Source organism: Cladophialophora psammophila, assembly GCF_000585535.1.
Source record: "Cladophialophora psammophila CBS 110553 chromosome Unknown aczJe-supercont1.8, whole genome shotgun sequence".
In the NCBI taxonomy this organism is placed as follows: domain Eukaryota; kingdom Fungi; phylum Ascomycota; class Eurotiomycetes; order Chaetothyriales; family Herpotrichiellaceae; genus Cladophialophora; species Cladophialophora psammophila.
The window spans coordinates 623,088-641,409 of record NW_006912929.1 but is presented as its reverse complement, the minus strand read 5'-3'; the positions used below and the strand labels follow the sequence as shown (position 1 = coordinate 641,409).

Genomic DNA, 18,322 nt, shown 5'->3' with positions numbered 1-18,322 from the left:
TGATGACGTAAAATTGTGCGCTGGTACCTGCCAAGATCCGGGGTTTACAAGTCCGGGCTCCAGCGAGCAGGGATGTGGGTGTCACTAAGAGACTCCATCCAAGTCACCAAGTAGCTTGGTGGATAAGTCAGCATCCCATCGCAGGCAACATCATTCTTTCCATCGTGAAGCTGGTCTTCAGTTGAACTCATCTGTTCTCGCATCTCTCTCAATAGTTTTGCACGCGGTGACGGCTGCAAACATGCGGTTCACGCTGTTGTCGGCCCTCTTGGCGCTGCCTGCCGTTGTCGTTTCCATCGTTATCTTTCCTGATCCCGAAGTCTTCCAGACTCAACCTGGAGCCTCTCTTGACCGGTTGTCCGAGCACGCTGCACACGACGTGCAATTATCACCAAAATATGCCGGAAGACGGGTATCGCAAGCTGCTAAAGAGGCGGACAGGGAGGCTGCAGACGAGCTCAGACTCACCCCCAAAATCGCTTACCTCCCTCATACCGTCGAGAAGATTGTGGAAGACGACTGGGTCAAGGTTACAAGGCTTTCCCCCAAGTATTTTTCACCCCCGAAGATAGCCGACGATGGCTCCGACGACGATCAACCTCTTCCCGTGGTGATCTGGCACGGTCTGGGGGATTCAGCCGATGCAAAAGGAATTAAGGAGGTGGCGGCTATGTTGGATAACATCCATCCAGGTACATATACATACATCATCACCCTGGGAGGCAGCCCCGGCTCTGCAGATCGCCAGGCTTCGTTCTTCGGTAACGTCACTGAACAAGTCGATTCCGTCTGTCACATACTGGCTGATGACAATATTTTGCGTACGGCACCGGCCGTCGACGCAATTGGATTCAGCCAAGGTGGCGTGTTTCTGAGAGGCTATGTCGAGAGGTGCGGCAATTGGGCACCGAAGGTTCGATCCTTGATCACTTTTGGATCTCCGCACAATGGTATCGCCGAGTTTCAGAAATGCGCCTCGTCGTCGGATTGGATTTGTCAAGGCGCCAACGCACTTCTCAAGAGCAGCACTGTCTGGTCCGACTTCATCCAATCGAGACTGGTTCCTGCCCAGTATTACCGCGATACCAAAGACTTTGACAACTACCTCCAGCACTCAAATTATCTGGCGGACATCAACAACGAGCGCACACTCAAGAACGTCACGTACGCCCAAAACTTGGCGACCTTGGAAAGACTCGTGATGATCCTCTTTTTCAACGACAAGACGCTGATCCCCAAGGAGAGTGCATGGTTCGCAGAATTCAACCAAACCGAAAACTCAGTCACACCCCTGAGATCTAGGCCTATTTACAAGGAAGATTGGATTGGGCTGAAGAAGTTGGATGAAAAAGGCGGTTTGAGGTTCGTAAGCTTGCCCGGTGACCACATGGAGTTGCGAGCGAAGGATTTGAGAAACTTGTTTGAAGTGTACTTTGGACCGGCTGGCAAAGAGTTTGAGGAGTCGCTCAACTTGGTGGAGGAGCCGGAAATGAGAATGAAGTTGGAATTGTGATTTATTGGCCGTGTTCAGCCTCTAGCCCTGAGCCTGGGCCTCTGTTTCTGGCGATGATGGATTTTGTAGCCTAACTGGCTTGACGAAGCGGAGTTTCGTTTTGGGTAGAGGACTGTAACACACTTTGCCTCTTGATGAGGGTTGCTGTAGCATACGAGCATTACTGAACCCCTATTGCTGGATTGACGTTGACCCTGACAATCTCATTTGACTCCTGCTTCCATTGCCTTTTCCAGCCTCGCAGCATCAATGACTCCATACACATTCGGAAAACTTACCAGAATTGGAAGGATGAGGAGTGGAGATATAAGAACTTCATGAGTCAAACAGCAGCACGATCATCACAAATCCACCATATAGCATTGTGTTCAGAGTACAGGGTACTTGAGAAGTGGCATTCCCAGAAGTCCCTCCAGCCGTGCCACCAGTCCAATTGATCCTAACTGATTTCAACTACGACCCAACAAGACGCTCGAGGCTCGTACCTTGCGACTCCATCAGACGCAATGTCTCACGTCGCTCAGGCCGTGGAGACGTCCAAAACATGGACTCGAGATGGCTTCATGATATCGACGGACACATCATTGATCCCTATCGACACGCTTAACCAGGCCTTTGCCTCAGAGGAGATGTATTGGGCTTCACCACTCCCCGAAGCAGTGATGCGGGATATGCTAGATAATTCACTGTCCTTTGGCCTTTACTCGCCTACACCGGATCCGCCTCCGCCGGCAGATCGAGGTCAGACGGGTGCTGCTCGGGCGCCTTCCGATCCTGCGGAGACATTACATGAGATCGCAACATCTGTCAAACCAGACGTGAACGGTGATAATACCACAACCCATCCACGGTCAGCAGGAACAAAACGAGAGGAACGGACGCCTTCGCTCATCGGCTTTGCCCGTTGTATCACCGATCGCGTTACTTTGCTCTATTTAACGGACGTCTTTATCCTCCCTGAATGGCAGGGTCGGGGCCTGGGGAAGTGGCTCATCAGCTGTGTCCAGGAAGTCGTCGAGGACATGCCCCATTTGAGACGGAGTATGTGCATTGTCGGCCATGGGAAAGAGAGAGGCATGGAGTTCTACGGCAAGTTGATGAAGATGACTCCAGTCAAAGAACCCGTGGCTGTTCTCAACTGGAAGGGGCCGGGAAACGTGTTCTGAGAATAGACGGGCTTTCCCCTGACCCCTCAAAAAAATGATCCCTCGAGATACATACTACCACTGAACCCAATATCACCCCATGTTTCAGTTTAATCACACGCTTTGAGCTGATGTTGGCGTATCCTAGGGCGCAAGCTACTAAGAAAGCCGTTCCTGAGCCGCGAAACTCTCTCTGTCTACGTTTTGCACCCTGAGAAAAAAGGAGATACTCTCACTGTTCGCTCTCCTTCGCGGTCGTTGTTCAAGACAACTTGAGAGCACCAAACTATCACCAGATCTCGAGAGCCCTGTGCTTCCTAGTAGATGTCCAGTGCCATTCGCAGCTAACACGGGGAATCTGTGACGCTTCAAGCGTCTCCTTCACTGATTGAGTGAAGATGGTGAGTGAATCGAATCAGATCTGTCAAGGTCAGGTACAAGTACCAGTGAGGCGCGTCTTTCTTTCTGTTGAAGAAAAGAGAAACCTCACTTAGAACCCGATGTGAGTCTCCTTTAACCATACGTCTCCGTTCCGTGTGTGTGTGCTCGGCACCCACCCAGCATTCCCCATCCGAGTAAGATGATGAGCTTCAAGACTGTTGCACGAGCGACACCGACACTTGTTGTCCTGCTTCTTTTCAACCTGAATCTGAGCTTCGCAGCACCCCCGGTTTTCGCCTACCCGCCGGGCACTGTTCAAAATGCGAAGCGGAATGTCACACAAGCGTTCAAAGATGCCTTGACGCTTGCAAAGGTGGTCGCGATAACCGCCACTGACTGTGACCCGGTAAGTGAGAGAGCGCCAGCAACCCAGGCCCACCCCCCAAAAAGAAAGAAAACAATCCGCGCATCAGACTAAATCCGTATTTTGTTTCCTAACACAGGCGTTTCTGCGGTACTTCCAACCACAAGACTACACGTTCGTGCAGCGGGTATTCAAGACGATCGCGAATATGGACCTCTTCATGGAAATCAACGCGCAGGACATCCCGCAGCTGCTGTCGGCCTCGGGCCCGGCCTCGACGTGGAACCCGGACTTCCTCGCCCTGTGCATCGCCTACGGAGACAACCCGTTCAATCCACCGGCAAGTGGCCACTCGTGCCTCGACAGCGGGGACAACGCGTACACCATCTACGACACGAGCGCCGACGCGCGCTTCTCGGGCCTGATCTCGCTGTGTCCCGGGAGCGGACTGTTCACGTACCGCCTCTCACTCAAAGACACGGAGAACCCGCCCGCGTGGGCCAGAGCCGGCGGCATGCCAGACGGCACACCTCTGCCTGGGTTCGGGTGCGCCGGGCTCGGCGACCGTGACACGGCGTTCATGAAGGTGATGGGATCGACGGTGCTGCACGAGCTTCTGCACTGGCCGTGGATGTTCCTCAGCGTGCCGGACTATGACAGGCTCATCCCGGACCACGACCACCGCATCTGGGACTACGACGGGCCCTGGGTCCCCGGCGGCGCCTACGGCCCGTACAACACCATGCGCATCAACCAGCTCCCCGCCGACCCGCGCACCGGAAAGTCCCAGTCCCTCCAGAACGCCGACAACTACGTCTGGTACGCCCTGTCGCGTTACTGGTCCTTCCGCTGCGGGCGCTCCTTCGGCCCCGCCCTGTCCGCCGCCGACGACCAGAATCTGCCGACCAGGGCGAGGGGGCCGGGAGGATAGAAGCTGGAAGCTGTTAGAGGAGATTTGCGAGAGTGATTCGTGACTTCTTTTTTGGTTCCCGTGGCATGGGCATGAGCATATATCATCGGCATTGGAAGATTCCCGCAAGCCACTCAGTCAGCCACTCAAGAAACAGCCCGAAAGTAGGCGGGAAGGGACAAAGACCGAGCACATGGATGGAACAAGGGGCAAGAGTGGCTGGTGTCAATGTTCCTTTTCCGCTAGAATTTTAGCAGGCGATATGTGCATCTGCATTTGATGTGCATATAAACTGCGTACTCCGTCGCTCCCAATCTATTGCGGATATCCAGCCACCACATGCCGGCGCATGCCCCTAGGTGAACCTAGCAAGACGAAGGGGGCGAGGGAGAGAGGGAAAACAAAAACGGGGTTAACATCTCGCAATCCCTGTACAAAACAATGGCAATCTCTCGTCCACCTTCTTTGCGGTGGCAGGTGACTTAGTGTCCGACGGCAATAGTCCTCCCGCGCTCTTTCGTCCTCTGCTTGATGTCTGCCTTTCTGTCCTTCCTCAGCTTGCTCGCATATCGCACGCCAAATCCATGCTCAAACACCTCGCCAATCTCCTCCAGGGTTAGGCCGGACACCTCCGGGTAGAAAAAGATGATCAGGAGCCAGCCGACGCCGCAGATGCCGGCATAGAACCCAAACGCGCCTGTCGGCGTCAAGCCTTTCATCATAGACAGGAAGGTCGACGACACGATGATGTTGGACCCCCAACACGAGCAGGTGAGCCACATGGTGCCCATGGCCCGGACTTCCATGGGGAAGAAATCGGTTGACATCCAAGCAGTATTGCCTAGTGGGAGAATCTGTGTCAGTAAAGATTCTGGATGGTCGGGAATGAGAGGAGTGTGACTCCCGGCTGAGCGAACTTACCAACACTGACGCCATAGAAGAAAACGAACCAGATGATGAAGACGAGCACAACGATAGCCGGCGTAGTCACCTTTGTCGTTTCGATGGCCAATGTCTTGGTGTCGATAGGGATGAAGCTGAATGCAATGGCGACGGCCACAAGACCCGCGCTCATGCCCCAGACGGTGGCGATCAGCAGTCGGCGGCGGCCCACGGGGTCGACGAGCATCATGTTGACCCAGGTCATGACGAAGTTTGTGCCCGCGACAACGAGACCGACGGCAACGGGGTTCGAGAAGCCCACAATGTCAAAGAGCGTGGAGGAGTAGTACATCAGGACGTTGAAGCCGGACATCTGCGAGATGACCATCAAGCCGCACGCGCAGACCAAGGCACGGAAGTAGGCAGGATTGGTGTGCAGTTGCTTGATCTTGGACCAGCGGGATTGATCATCGTTGAGTTCCTTGGCTTCCTCGCAGGCGGCTGCGATGAGGGCGCATTTGGCTCGCACTTGTTCGGCCGTGGCTCCCTTGTAGATCTTGGCCAAGACCGCTTCAGCTTCGGGGATTCTGCCATGGTAGACAAGTTGACGGGGTGATTCCGGACAGAACGGCAAGAGGCAGGCGAGGATAATGGCAGGGACAGCCCCCAAGCCGACCATGTAACGCCATCCGTGAGGCACATGAGCGAAGGCGGCTCCTATTCCGTACGACACTACCTGTCCACCGGTGATTGACATATTATTCAATCCGATAAGTCTTCCGCGGACTTTGGTGGGAGCAATCTCGGCGATATAAAGGGGGACCTTGAGTTATCTCGTCAGTATCTCCTCGTCGGACCCTCTAAGATGAGAGTTCAGAGGAGACTTACCACCATGGCAGCTGAACCGACACCGAATCCGACGACGAGTCTCCCGACGGACATCTGGGCAATCGAATACGCCGCGGCTTGCAGAACGGCGCCAATGGTGAAGAGAGCACAGCCGACGTAGATGGCCATTTTGCGGCCAAACTTATCCGCAGTGAGGCCTGCAATGATGGCACCGACAAAAGCACCCCCAGAGCAGAGGGACGTGATAAGTTCCTTTTCGTTGGACGAGACGGAGCGATTGTCCAGGTCGTTCTTCAGGTAGACCAGGACGGCGGAGATGATGCCCGTGTCATAGCCGAAGAGAGAGCCGGCGATCGAGGCGGTCAAAGCGACCAGCCAGACGAACCATGAAGGGGAGATGTCGTCAATCGAGTTCTTGCCCATTTCATCGTCGGACATCTCGACGTGGGTCGAATCTGGGAAGACCTGTGATTATGGATTGGTTAGCCATTTTTCATCCTGTTTTTGGAGCAGCTACCTCATGTTGCGAACTGCGTCACTGTAGAGCCAAAACTTACCATTGCGATGTTGGCCCTGTCGAAGCTCTTCCGGATGCTTTCACGGCGACTGCCGGTGCCAGGCATGGATGTCGAGTGGCGACGGTCAAACGAGGTGCGTGTCAGGCTGTCGGCGCGAAGACTCCCTCGCAGCTCGTGTCGGGGTGGTTCCTCGAGGTACTCATGGTGAGCTGTCTTCTCTTGGATCTTCTGTTCAATGGAGAGATGGTCGCGGCTCGCCATCGTGGATCAAAGCTCCGAGAGGAAGGGCGGAGGGGAAACTACGAGAGGCGATCTCTGGGCTGTTGATTGATCGAGTCTTGAGCCTTCTTCTCGGTGCTCGAGGCGTTGGGATGGGGTTGAAGTGGTCTCAGATCCCGGGGGGGTTCCTGGGATTATATAGACAATCCCACCTGCTCTTCCCGCATTGCGATTGATACATTTTTCCTTTCTGGAAGTCTCGTGTGTGTGTGTCTCGCCGGTCGATCGGAGGGGGATCCATGATGTCGAATCCTTGAGCCAGCGACCATTGACCAGTGAAGGATGACTGGGCGCGGCGGCAAACCAATGAGCCTGGCCACAATTACGAAAGGCTAAGAGGCTGGAACGATCGCATTCCTGGAGCTGCTCGCTGAGAGTTGGCTAGTTTGAGGTGGGGAGGGGAGTGTCCGGGGGAAGGACTGGGCGAAGATGTTCCTGCGCTTGCTGCGCCCAGACGTCGGCGAAAGCATCCCCACAATGCCACACAAGGCAATATTTCGCCCGCACCCCAGACACAAGACGCCGCCCTCCCCCAGGCCTCACTAGCCTTCTCCATCTTTCTCTCACACGGTTGTACCGAGTACCTTTGGCCTGGTAGGCCGGAGAACACGGGGTGCCTTGCCGTCACGACCGATCGTCGCTCGAGTCAGTCTGGAGTCAACTGGCGCCCTCCCGCATCCTCCCCAACACGAGACCTCTGCGGTTTGTCATTACGGATAAACGAGTCAAGAGCTGACAGACAACGAAGCCGGACTTTGATCTGATCCTGACGAGGTGTGACGACACATCACACATCATAGTCTCGATCACATTGGCGTGGCCAAAAAAAAGGAGCGCTCAGATGGCTTGAACAGATTTATTATTTGGGCGGAAATGTATCAAATACGAGGAGGATTTGGGATACGTGAACCATGCTCTCTTCCTTTCATTCACCGCTTAACGTTCACTTGCTAGGGGATATATTGAACCAAAGAAGTTCGCTCTGTGCTTGCATGCTCCATGTCCCATGCCGCGTTCATTCATGCATCCTCTCCCGTCTCCAGACCTTCAGCGGCATAGGCCCTGGCGAGAGATTGAAATTCTCCCTCCTCGTCGGCTCCCACTCAGGGTGTGGCAAAGCGAACTCGAACCGGTGAATTACAGAGGCCAACAGAACCATCTGTTCTAAATAGCTTATATTTCGACCAATGCAGCCCCGTGCCCCGGCAGAAAAGGCAATGAAATAAGGCTGCAACTCCTTGCCTGCTGGCCCTAACCATCTCTCGGGCTTGTACTCTTCTGGATCTGGAAAGATAGTCTTGTCCCGGTGCACCACGTACGAGGACATGGACACTGAGGTGTCTCCTGCAATAAAATCGCCCGCGACTGGCGCTCCTTCGGCCGGCGTGCGACGAGGCAACCCAAAGGTCGTTGGCGGGAAGAGGCGTAAGCTCTCGTCAAGACAGGCCCGGAGGTAAGGGAGGTGCTTGATCCTGTCGTAGGACGCGACCCCCTCGTCGTCCCCGAGGGCATTGTCCAACTCTTCTCTGAGCCTCTCCAGACAGGCTGGATTCTTCAAGAGCAAGAACATTGCATTGTTCATTGCAATTGCCGTCGTGTCGCTGCCGGCATTCATCATGATGCTGACTTCGGCGACCATTTCGCCCCACTCGAGGTTGTTGGGCCTGCCTGACTTGTCGTGCAAGATGGCCGTGAAAAAGTCGTCCAGCTGTTCACCGGCCAGGTATCGCTTGAACCTTGTCGTGGCCCGGTTTCGTACAATGCCGTCCCAGTCTTGGTTGAACCGCCACTTTTCCCGGTAGGTACGAGAGAAGATTTTACTCAGGCGAACCAGTCTCTTGTACCAGCTGTAAGACCAGACTAGATTCGACTGTGCCCATGCCGTGGCGTGTAGGCACTCTCTGAAGTGGACTTTCTTCAGTGTTCCATCAGCGGCCTCGGAGGTAATTAGGTCATCTCCTCGGTCTAGGAAGCCCAGATCTTCACTCAGCCCGATGTTGGCAATCGCTGCCACGGTGAATAGGTTGGTCCACATGCGATAATCGACAGTGAGGTCTTCCTTCGTCGGCAGCTGGCCCTTGGGCCGTGGTGCAGAGCATCGAGCGTCGAACGCCCTGATCAACCGAGCCGTCATGTCTGCAACCTTGTGTTCCCATCCCTCCAAATTCTTAATGGCATAGGCACTTGACAACATCTTCCTCTTCCGAGCGTGCTCGGGCTTGTCGACGACATCCGCAAGGTGAAAATGGCTCCCCGCCAGCTCTTGGTAGAAGACGTCCTTGCTGCATTTTGTGTTGTGCCCGTAAATGTCCTTGATCGCCTCGGGGCTGGAAAACGAGAGCGAGTTCGGCCCAATCCGCACGACCGGCGACTTCCTGTGAGCTTCTAGCAGCGCGTGCGACCGGAAGCCCCTGTGTGCTTCGTAGATGAAAGGCAAGTCCGATATTCCAGACCAAAGTGACAAATTGGGGTATTTTCGCAGGCCCTTTTGGTCGCGGAGGTAGGTGATGAAGGGGACGAGGATGAAATAACTGATGGCGAACACGAGGGTAAACAGGGCACCAGCCACGCCTAGCATCTTGTTTGCTTTTCCTCGGGCTCGCCGTTTGACAAGCAGGCACAGGACAGGTAGATATGGGGAGGGAATAATCGACAACGGGATTGTCAAAAGACCGCAGACACTGACGTCCAGGAAGAGAAGCGGGTGCAACAAGACTCAGCCTGGCTTTCTGGCTTTTTTTTTTCTGGGCTCACCTTTCTGGAATTGCTGGACAATGTATGTCACACACATCAGTGCTGACGCCTAGTATTCGGGGGGGGTTTCTATATGCTGCAGTCGCATTGCAACACAGTTGCAGCTCCGGCGGTGTCCCTGGACGGACTCTAGGTGGTTGCGTGCCTGGATAGTTAGTGAGCCAGTTCCCAGTCGTAGAATTCGATGAAATGTTCGGCGTGTAATATTCACACGAGAGAGAGAGAGAGGGAGGTAAGGAGGGAGAGAAAGGCCAGATGGCGCCACGTCCAGGCGAAAAAGCGCCCTTTTGGACAGAAAAGGAAATTTGTCGGCGCGACTGAAAGTGGTGCCCGCCGTCTATCTAGGCTTTCTTTCGCCGAGTCTTGTTCTAGAAGAAAGCCAAAAAAAAACTCCGAGCTTTGCCTTCCCTTCTCTTCCCTTCTCTTTTCTTTCCAAAGTCTCTCGTCTCTCAGTTTCAGCGTTGTGAGTGACATCGCGTCGTAACATCTCCCTTTTAAGGAGGGAGGGGGAAGAGAAGGGTTAATAATGATGCATTTCCAGAAGGGGGCCGGGAGAGCTCCTCTACCAGTGGCTTATGGCTTTTCTCCGAACGAGGCTCGCTTGCGCTGGGAGGGAATGGCAGTCATGATGGAGGAATGGAGTTGCCTCGGATAGACCTCTCGCTCGGCCTTGGTTGAGTCGTGCGATCAGGTGCTACTCGCTTCGCTGGACCCAGACACGTCAAGTCGCGCATGAATTTACATGTCAACTCAGAGCATATACCTCTGTGGCACAGCGTACAAGAAGTAAAGCAGAGTACCTCTCCCAAGTATCATTGCCGGCATAGGACCTCAAAACATCAAGAGGATGTCCGTGCTCTCAGGCCCTTCCCCAAGCGTCCCTCAGCAGATTCCTCGTGTTGCCAATCGGCCAAGCGTGCGTCCCTTCCAGCTCGTCCAATATGCCAAACAGAGCATCTTGTTCCATTCTGTCCTCGAAGTGATCTCCGCACACCACTATGCCCAACAGTGCCGTCACCAGGCCCGGTGGCGTCTTGCGGTTGCTCATGGCAATTCCACAAAGACGCAGCACGATCGTCCTCAACTCCCGGCTCAATGCTTTCATGCTGGCGACATGGCCTGGCCCTAGCTTCGGTCTCGTAGGATCATACACGGCCAGCAGGATCTTGGCCAGTTCAACGTGCTGCACGCCGGTGACGTGACAATCGGCCAAATAGCAGACCTCGGGGAATACCTCTCCCTTCGATCTGTCCGGGTCGCGGTAGTAAATGGGTTCGAAGGAGGCTGGGAGTACTTCCGGCCACATTTCCTCGTACTGCTTGAGTGAGAGCCAGTTGTCCGTGGTGGAGAGGTTTGTGTCCAGGCGCGTGCTCGAGTTGCTGTTCCCGTAACAGAATTCGAGGACGTCCGCGCAAAAAATGATCAACCTGTCGGCCCACACGGCGTCTTCGGCCGGTGAGAAGGATCGAAATGCCTCGCAGCGCGAGAGATCGTGGTTAAAAGGCCGTTGTTTGAGGAAGGCCGAATATATCTCCTGGCGAAATGCCACCCAGAAACTGGCTTGACAGAGACCGTCTGCTCGCCACCTCGACTGGCCATCAGCTGAACTGCCCAAGTTCTGCGCGGGAGATGCGACTGCGGGGACAGTAGGGGAATGCACCGCTTCTGGAGATGGCACGGTATTGTATCTCGCAATCGGGCCGACCTTGGGCCCGTTGATGACCGGTGAACTGTGTGGGACGAGCGGGACCGAGGGAATTTGTGCATCGATAAAGACGTTCATGACACGAAGGAAGAGCTCGCTGTCTCGTTCCTCATCGGCGCGGAGGGGCGAGTCGATCTCCTCGTAAAAACGGAGGATGATGGCTGCCGCCAAGAGGTTCTCGTCTCTCGTCTGTTCTGGGTCGAGGCTTCGTTTGAGTAGGTCTTTTATACATTCGCTGTGGTAGTGTAAGGCCGTTTCTTCGGTCAGGTCAGGAACCGGCTGGCCGTCGAGGTAATAAACATTCTCCGGGCCTAGCTTTGAATGGCGAACGCGAGTGAGATGGCGTGCTGCAGCGGCAAGCATGGCGTTTCGTAGTGGCCGACACCAGCGCGCACGCTGAGGGACAATGAACTCAAAGTGTTTCTCTGGGTCACAGAGATCGAACCACCGAGCCAGATGGTCCACGAAATAGCGAAGAAGAATCACCTCTTGCACCGTGTGTATTGATTGGGTCGATGACCTCGATGGCTTTTTCACCAGGCCCGTGAACAGCGGCGAGCTCGCCGGGTCAATGGCTTGCGGCCTGGTCTGAACAGGGGAAGAGTAAGGGATTGATCTCTGGGCACTCCAATGGCTGCGTATGTAAAGGGGCGAAGGTCCAGTAGTCGACTCAGCGGCATCGTCAAGGATGGATTGTTGGCCTGTTTGTGATGGCCATGCACTGCCCCCGGCATTCGAAGCGTCTCCCGTCCCTGTCCCTGAATTGGTGAAATCCGTTGTGCCTTCATCTGGGTGGTATGAATGCGTGGCTGTGTCAGGAAGGCCAACTGGATTATCGCCTCCCTCTCCATCCCCTAGAGATGAAGCCGGCCCGGGCTCAACCTCGTCTTCACCCTCCAGGTCGTCGGCATCCTCGAATTCTGCATCCTGGTCATAGATTGCTGTCAATTCGGCAGTCTCGTCGATGTATTTTAATTCTGCGGGGGGGGGAGGGGAGTGTCAGTACCATGTGTCCCCAGACCGGAATGCCCATACCAAACGCCTTTTTCGGTTTCAACCAAGTCTGGTTTGTCGAGAAACCCTTGGTATCGTATCTGGCACTAGACCCATGTCGAAACCTGATGCCGGTCCTGCTGCGGATACACCGCTCGCCAGTCCTCTGACATCTTTTGCAAACGCCCAAGATCAGATCGCCTAGAATAGCTCAGCACTCATGCTCATGATTATTTTCACATGGCAGAAAGGCACCACCCTACATTTGATGTGCTTCTCTATTCCGAGCCCGTCAGTACGTCACGTGAAAAGGGTGTTTCTAGAATAGGGGTTGGAGGTTGGACAAGGCTGAAGGAGAGGAGAGAGAGAAACACCTCTGCAGTTATCGCAAGGACTGACTCTTGCTTTGCGCTTGCTCCGACCTGTGACGGGGTCCACATCGTGGATGCCCTTCAGGCGGCTCCCTCCCTGTTCCTGTTCTTGTTGATGGTCGAGATCTGAAGCCTCCATGGCTCGATCATCGACCCGGATGGAGTCATGGGTGATGGATCAGGTAAAACGAGGTGTATCTTCGCCGAAGGAGGCACAAGGACGACAGAAAGCTGAAGCTGAAAAGCATATGGGACGCAGCAGCCGGAGGAGAATTGCCTGTTTTTTTGATCCTCCACTTCCCCGCCTCGCCTAGCCTCAACCTTGACCCTTCAAGACCCTTCTTCTCCCGTCAGATGTGGCGAAAGGGGTCCGAGGCAGAACAAGGCAATTTCTTCCGATGGCTGGAGAGCAGCGGCTCACCAACAAGTGGTCGGTAGGCATCCCCCGGGGCTGGGCTTGGGGCTGCGGATCCTAAGCTGGTTGATATGGAGCTGATCATCAGATCACCCAATGCTGCTTCCTCCTTCACCGCCCACGAGAATTTTCATTTTCATCGACATGATTGTCCATGTCAACACAACACCGAAATCTCCTCCCAAAGGTATATAGGCTGATGGGCCGTGCTTAATGGTTGGCGTCTCCTGCTCATAATCCAGTGGTGAGAGAGTGTTTCCGGTCACTTATTTGCAGACTTCTTACGTCTTCTCTTTTGCTGCTTGATACTCTTTTTTTCTTTTTCCCACTTCGATTTCCATAGACAACACATTCCAAGAATGTCTTCGCCAAAACTCAAGGTCGCGATCGCGGGACTGGGCCGCATGGGAGCTCGCCATGCTCTCCATTTCCATACCATGACCCCTCGTGCGGACTTGATTGCCGTTTCCTCCCCAGATCCGAAAGAACTGGCGTGGGCTACCCGAAACTTGGAAGGTGTGCGGACGTATCTGGATTACGACGAGATGTTGAGGGAAGAGAAGGAGTTGCAGGCCGTTGTCGTTGCGTCGGCAACCATTGTTCACGCTGAGCAGGCCATCAAAGCCATCAAGCGTGGCCTCCACGTCCTGTGTGAGAAGCCTCTCAGCACGAATCCGGAAGTCGTATGTGGCCGAGTCTTTTTCACCTGTGCTATGGAGTCTGTCCCGGCATGCTGACCCTATGCCCCCAATAGTCGCAGGCAGTCGTCACGGCATACCGGGCTTCGAAGACAACCTACCCGAACCAGAAAGTCATCTGCGGCTTCTCCCGCCGTTTCGATGCGTCGTACAGGGACGCTTATCAGAAGATGCGCTCGGGATTGATCGGACGCCCAGCTGTCTTCCGATCCCAGACCTGCGACAAGCTTGATCCATCTGGGTTCTTTGTGCAGTACGCGCAGTTTTCGGGTGGCATTTTCGTGGACTGCTCAATCCACGACATTGACCTGGCGCTGTGGTTTTTCGGCGAGGACTCCGTCGTCAAGTCCGTCAGCGCGATCGGCATCACGGCTGTCTCTCCCGAATTGCGAAAGTACAACGATCGTGACAATGCGTTGGGCATCGTCGAATTCTACGGAGGCAAGATCGCTCAGTTATACTGCAGTAGAATGATGGCTGCTGGACAGGAAGACAGTAAGGCCTTACCAGTTCCCTCGCAGGGGCTACCTTCATTCAGGATGTCATCTAACGGGCGGAATCAGGCACTGAGATCACCGGCACCGAAGGGAAACTCGCCATCAACACACAACCAATGTCCAACCTAGTTAACATCTACGAGCCATCGGGCATCCGTCGTGAGATCCCGCCGCACTACTACGGCCGCTTCCGGGAGGCGTTCATCACTGAAGCAAACGAATTCACCGCCTGCTGTCTCGACAACACCGAGCCTCCCTTCCGACTCGAAGGCGCTGTTGCAGCGGTCAAGATCGGCTGTGCATTGCAAGAGAGTCTTATCACGGGCAAGAAGATCGAGTTCAACGAGATCGGCCAACGGATAGACAGTGCAGCGGATGATGCCACTCCACTGACTGCGAGATTGTGAATTTGAGGTTTCTGAAGGTTGCCAAGCACATCCTTGGAGTTTCGGTAGACGGAAACCTCCTTTGCCAACTCAAGGGGGGGGGGGGTTGGCTCGATAATAGAGGGAGAACAAAAGAGATATATTGATCAACGGGTCATCTGGATAGAGACAGCATGCATAGAATGGGAGGAGGCGTCGGTCCCTGATAATGATAAAATTGCAGCTTCTCGGCAACGTCAGACATCACAAGTGCACGGTTTTTCATGGGCACCTAGGGTCCACGAGTTTGCGAAGTGGCCACCGCGAGAGAACTGTTCGGACAAGGTGGTTTATTTTTGCTTTCTAATATACAGGTATAGACAGGCTGCTGTTCAAATATCCTTCAAAGGAGCACAACGCTCGTACAGTCATCATGAGAAAGCATCTCAGTCATACCTCCCCTCGGGGAAGGCGCCACGAATATAGCCGTACCCTTCTCGCTCCTCAATCACGTCCAGGTCACGGACGAAAGTGGTGTCGTGGTGACCTGGGTCGGCGGGATCGGGACGGACCCCGTAGGCTATCTTGTAATTGCTGCCCAGCCTCTCGGCCATCTCGTCGACGGTGAAGAGGCAGCCGTCCTTGCCGACCTTCTTGATGACGGGGTACAGCAGGTGCGCAGCGGTCATGAAGCTGGGCTCGAGGATGATGGCCTTGCCGGAGAACCACACGACGCCGACGAGCAGGAAGAACTGGACGAGGGGAATCCCGGCCAGGATTGCGCCCGCGTCGACCCATTTCACGTTGACGACCTGCGCCGGACGGGGGCTGGACTCGCCCGTGAGGTTCTGGCGTGGTCCGCCCATCAAGTCCATCGCCGCCAGCGCCCCGACTGTGAACTTCATCACTAGCTCCGCCATGGACTGCGCCGTGGCGTTGCCGGCCGGATTGAAGGGAGTGTCTCCGTCGAAAAGGAAGAACTGGAGGTCGTCACCCTCGGTCTCGACGCCGGTCCAGCCAATCGAACCTGCAAGGTAGAAGGCTTGGTCGTCAGGCAGGTTGAGGAGGGCCGGATCACTAAAGCCACTTTCGTCGATACCTGCCACTTGCCCAACCGTATTGTTGCATGCCCACAGACGAGGATTCGGGACTGTTCCATTGTTAGCTGACTGTAGCGCCAGGATCTGGCTGCATCGGGGGCCACAGCCGACGCCTTCGCTGCTGGAATTTCCCATCCAAGTCGTCAACCCAGTCGCCACGTTTTCCACGTCCTCGCTAAATAAATTGCCATAGTTGTCCACCCACTGGACTGTATTCAGCAGTGTGATATTATCGGTATTGAATCCGGCGTATCCACCGAACAGGACTGTATACTCCTCGCATTGCGCTTGGCTGGTGACGGTCCTTGAAGAAGCGACATTTGTCTTGAGGTCGGGCCCCAAGTCAACGAACCGGTACCACCATTGGTCCCTTGCCGGATTTGTGAACACATTCGATCCAGCACTGTAGTCGTCGAGCGTTGACGTGACTACAGGAAAATTCTGACCCACCTGACCCCAGAGATTCGCGGCGGCTTTTTGAAACTCTGGCTCGTAGTCCTTGCCGTTGTCGGGTTGTGGTTGGCTTGCAATATATTGAAGGTCGGATACGCTGACAAGGCCTGTGGAATGTTAGCATAAAAGAATCGCCAAGCTCATCGAGTCTCTCAGATGAGTAGCAACGGCCTGGCAACATACCCTTACTGACGGATACAAACTCATCCGACACATCAATGGAATATGTCAACCCGAGAAGGGCAGCAAAGGTGTTGAAGGTCACGAAGATGAGAAGCCAAACAAACGCAACCACTTGAGCTTTGCTCGGGTACCATGTGCCTGGTCGCCGACCTCTCCACATAATGCGCAGGGTACTTCGGTAACTATCGCACCCAAGGACGTCTTCGAAATCTTGAATGGTTCGATACTGCGATGCGAGAAATCTCCACCGCATCATCTCGGCGTACTGCTTGAACTGTGCGGCAAAGGCAAGCCCGAGCACAATGGAGAGGCCGGTGATCATGGCGTTGTAAACGTACTTCTGCGTCTGCGAGAGGCCGGTCTTGATGGTGGAAAAGCCGTACATTGTGCCTGCGAGGGCGCCACAAATTGCGGCCGTCCAAAACCACATCTTCAAGCAGTCGATGAAGACTCTCCGTGTCTGCCGGCGAGGGTCAAAGTATCTCACGGTCTCGGTGTTCGTGGGGACATCGCGAATATGTTTCTCGTTGAGTTTGTGTTCCCAGGGCAACGACACGACCGACGGAATGCTAAAACTAGAGTCTGTTCGGTAGGGTTGACCTTAGGATTCGTGTCAATAAGAGGAATATCGAAGGGGCCTCCAATGATCGGCCGTACCTGTCATTCCAGGTCGTGCATGTCCATATTCTTGGTCGGGTTTCATGCGATCATTAAGGGAATCGTCGCTATATCCGGGTTGGCTCCAATTCTCGGAAGTCTGGCCTCCCATACTCGTCAAGGGGACATCGTGAGCCCCGCCTGCCAAACGTTCCCTGCTCGTACCTTGGGGTTGTAGACGAGAGTAAAGCGTACTCATGTTGCCAGTATGAAAATGCGCGCTATACAGAAGAGAAGATGCTGCGGCAGCGAGCACATACTGCGCAGACGGTAGGGGCTGTGGAAATCGAACATGGCGACGGCCAGCAGGACTTTTAAAGAAACGGAACTGTACTAAAATAACCACGGGGATCTCAACATCAATCAACGTAGGTCTCCTGGACGCCTGGGGCCAAAAGTCTAAAAGAGCCGCCAAAAAGACCAAGACTATCACCTAGTATACATCCATCATATGGTCGCGCCAAACCACAAGTTTGATTGGAGTGAGGTGACTTGGAATTGCCTGAAAGAGCTCAGGCGACGGGATGCGGCCGTAGTTGAAACATTTGACTAAGGTAGTCATCCTGTTCGACACGGAGAGCGATTTCTGACCGAGTTTTGGTCCAGCGATGCGGCCACAATCTCGCCTCAGACCGGGCTTAGTCACAGATCGCCTCTTGGTGCTTGGTATTTGGAGGCGGGTGTTGTTTGTACCACTGCACTTCTGGAGGTGATTTGGAGGGTAGCAGAGCTGGAAGAGACCGAGTTTAGCTCTGCCGGGTATTAGCTACCGAGTCTTATTAATGTGCCGGGTCCATTTCGTGGACTTGGTTAACACTGTTTTGGAAAAGGGAAAGCTGGATTGATAGGAGGAAGTTTTTTGGTGGCGCCCGAGCGCCTTTACCAGTGAGCAAGCAGTGAGGTTGGATGGTGAAGTGGGTGGAGAGGTGGAAGGTGCGTGTCCTGATACCGGGTACTGGGTACAGTGGGTGCGATCAGTCCCTCCACTTTCCGCTAGGTTGAAAAAGGCAGTCGCTGGTTACCCTATTGGCTGCTAAAATACTCTTACCTCGAATATCTTGGCGGGAGGCTTGGCGTGACGGGCTCTTCGCGTAGTGGTTTGGGGGGCCTTTCCTGGCGTTGTTTCATTGTTTCGGTCAATTCAGGCCTCCAGCCTTGCACACCTTGCACCTTCGACTTATTTGGCCCCCGGTCCACCAAGTGTACTCGTATGCTTTTCGACAAAACATGTCAAACGCCGAGGAGAGCCGCCGCGGGCAGACCAGAAACGCTTTGCGCCTGGTGACCGAC

General features: G+C 54.5%; 8 protein-coding genes across 8 annotated transcripts; 4 read left to right on the top strand and 4 right to left on the bottom strand.

Moving 5' to 3' along the window:
* Positions 1-241: 241 nt before the first annotated feature.
* A1O5_05870 (palmitoyl-protein thioesterase) lies at positions 242-1,513 on the top strand (the record flags this gene model as incomplete). Its single annotated transcript, XM_007746467.1, has 1 exon — positions 242-1,513. One exon carries the CDS (start codon positions 242-244, stop codon positions 1,511-1,513), a length of 1,272 nt encoding a protein of 423 aa, XP_007744657.1.
* A 506-nt stretch (positions 1,514-2,019) lies between these two features.
* A1O5_05869 (uncharacterized protein) lies at positions 2,020-2,679 on the top strand (the record flags this gene model as incomplete). Its single annotated transcript, XM_007746466.1, has 1 exon — positions 2,020-2,679. The coding sequence occupies one exon, from the start codon at positions 2,020-2,022 to the stop codon at positions 2,677-2,679; it is 660 nt and encodes a 219-aa protein (XP_007744656.1).
* Positions 2,680-3,241: 562 nt separating this feature from the next.
* A1O5_05868 (uncharacterized protein) lies at positions 3,242-4,334 on the top strand (the record flags this gene model as incomplete). Its single annotated transcript, XM_007746465.1, has 2 exons — positions 3,242-3,445; positions 3,543-4,334. 2 exons carry the CDS (start codon positions 3,242-3,244, stop codon positions 4,332-4,334), a joined length of 996 nt encoding a protein of 331 aa, XP_007744655.1.
* A 461-nt stretch (positions 4,335-4,795) lies between these two features.
* On the bottom strand, positions 4,796-6,823 carry A1O5_05867 (uncharacterized protein; the record flags this gene model as incomplete). Its single annotated transcript, XM_007746464.1, has 4 exons — positions 4,796-5,154; positions 5,235-6,018; positions 6,084-6,509; positions 6,602-6,823. 4 exons carry the CDS (start codon positions 6,821-6,823, stop codon positions 4,796-4,798), a joined length of 1,791 nt encoding a protein of 596 aa, XP_007744654.1.
* Positions 6,824-7,856: 1,033 nt separating this feature from the next.
* On the bottom strand, positions 7,857-9,419 carry A1O5_05866 (cytochrome P450 oxidoreductase; the record flags this gene model as incomplete). Its single annotated transcript, XM_007746463.1, has 1 exon — positions 7,857-9,419. The coding sequence occupies one exon, from the start codon at positions 9,417-9,419 to the stop codon at positions 7,857-7,859; it is 1,563 nt and encodes a 520-aa protein (XP_007744653.1).
* A 1,035-nt stretch (positions 9,420-10,454) lies between these two features.
* A1O5_05865 (uncharacterized protein) lies at positions 10,455-12,803 on the bottom strand (the record flags this gene model as incomplete). The annotated part of the gene is made up of 4 exons (XM_007746462.1): positions 10,455-12,277; positions 12,336-12,494; positions 12,557-12,571; positions 12,716-12,803. The coding sequence occupies 4 exons, from the start codon at positions 12,801-12,803 to the stop codon at positions 10,455-10,457; spliced, it is 2,085 nt and encodes a 694-aa protein (XP_007744652.1).
* Positions 12,804-13,438: 635 nt separating this feature from the next.
* A1O5_05864 (myo-inositol 2-dehydrogenase) lies at positions 13,439-14,681 on the top strand (the record flags this gene model as incomplete). Its single annotated transcript, XM_007746461.1, has 3 exons — positions 13,439-13,762; positions 13,834-14,272; positions 14,341-14,681. The coding sequence occupies 3 exons, from the start codon at positions 13,439-13,441 to the stop codon at positions 14,679-14,681; spliced, it is 1,104 nt and encodes a 367-aa protein (XP_007744651.1).
* A 404-nt stretch (positions 14,682-15,085) lies between these two features.
* A1O5_05863 (uncharacterized protein) lies at positions 15,086-17,231 on the bottom strand (the record flags this gene model as incomplete). The annotated part of the gene is made up of 3 exons (XM_007746460.1): positions 15,086-16,299; positions 16,376-16,975; positions 17,033-17,231. The coding sequence occupies 3 exons, from the start codon at positions 17,229-17,231 to the stop codon at positions 15,086-15,088; spliced, it is 2,013 nt and encodes a 670-aa protein (XP_007744650.1).
* Positions 17,232-18,322: the final 1,091 nt, after the last annotated feature.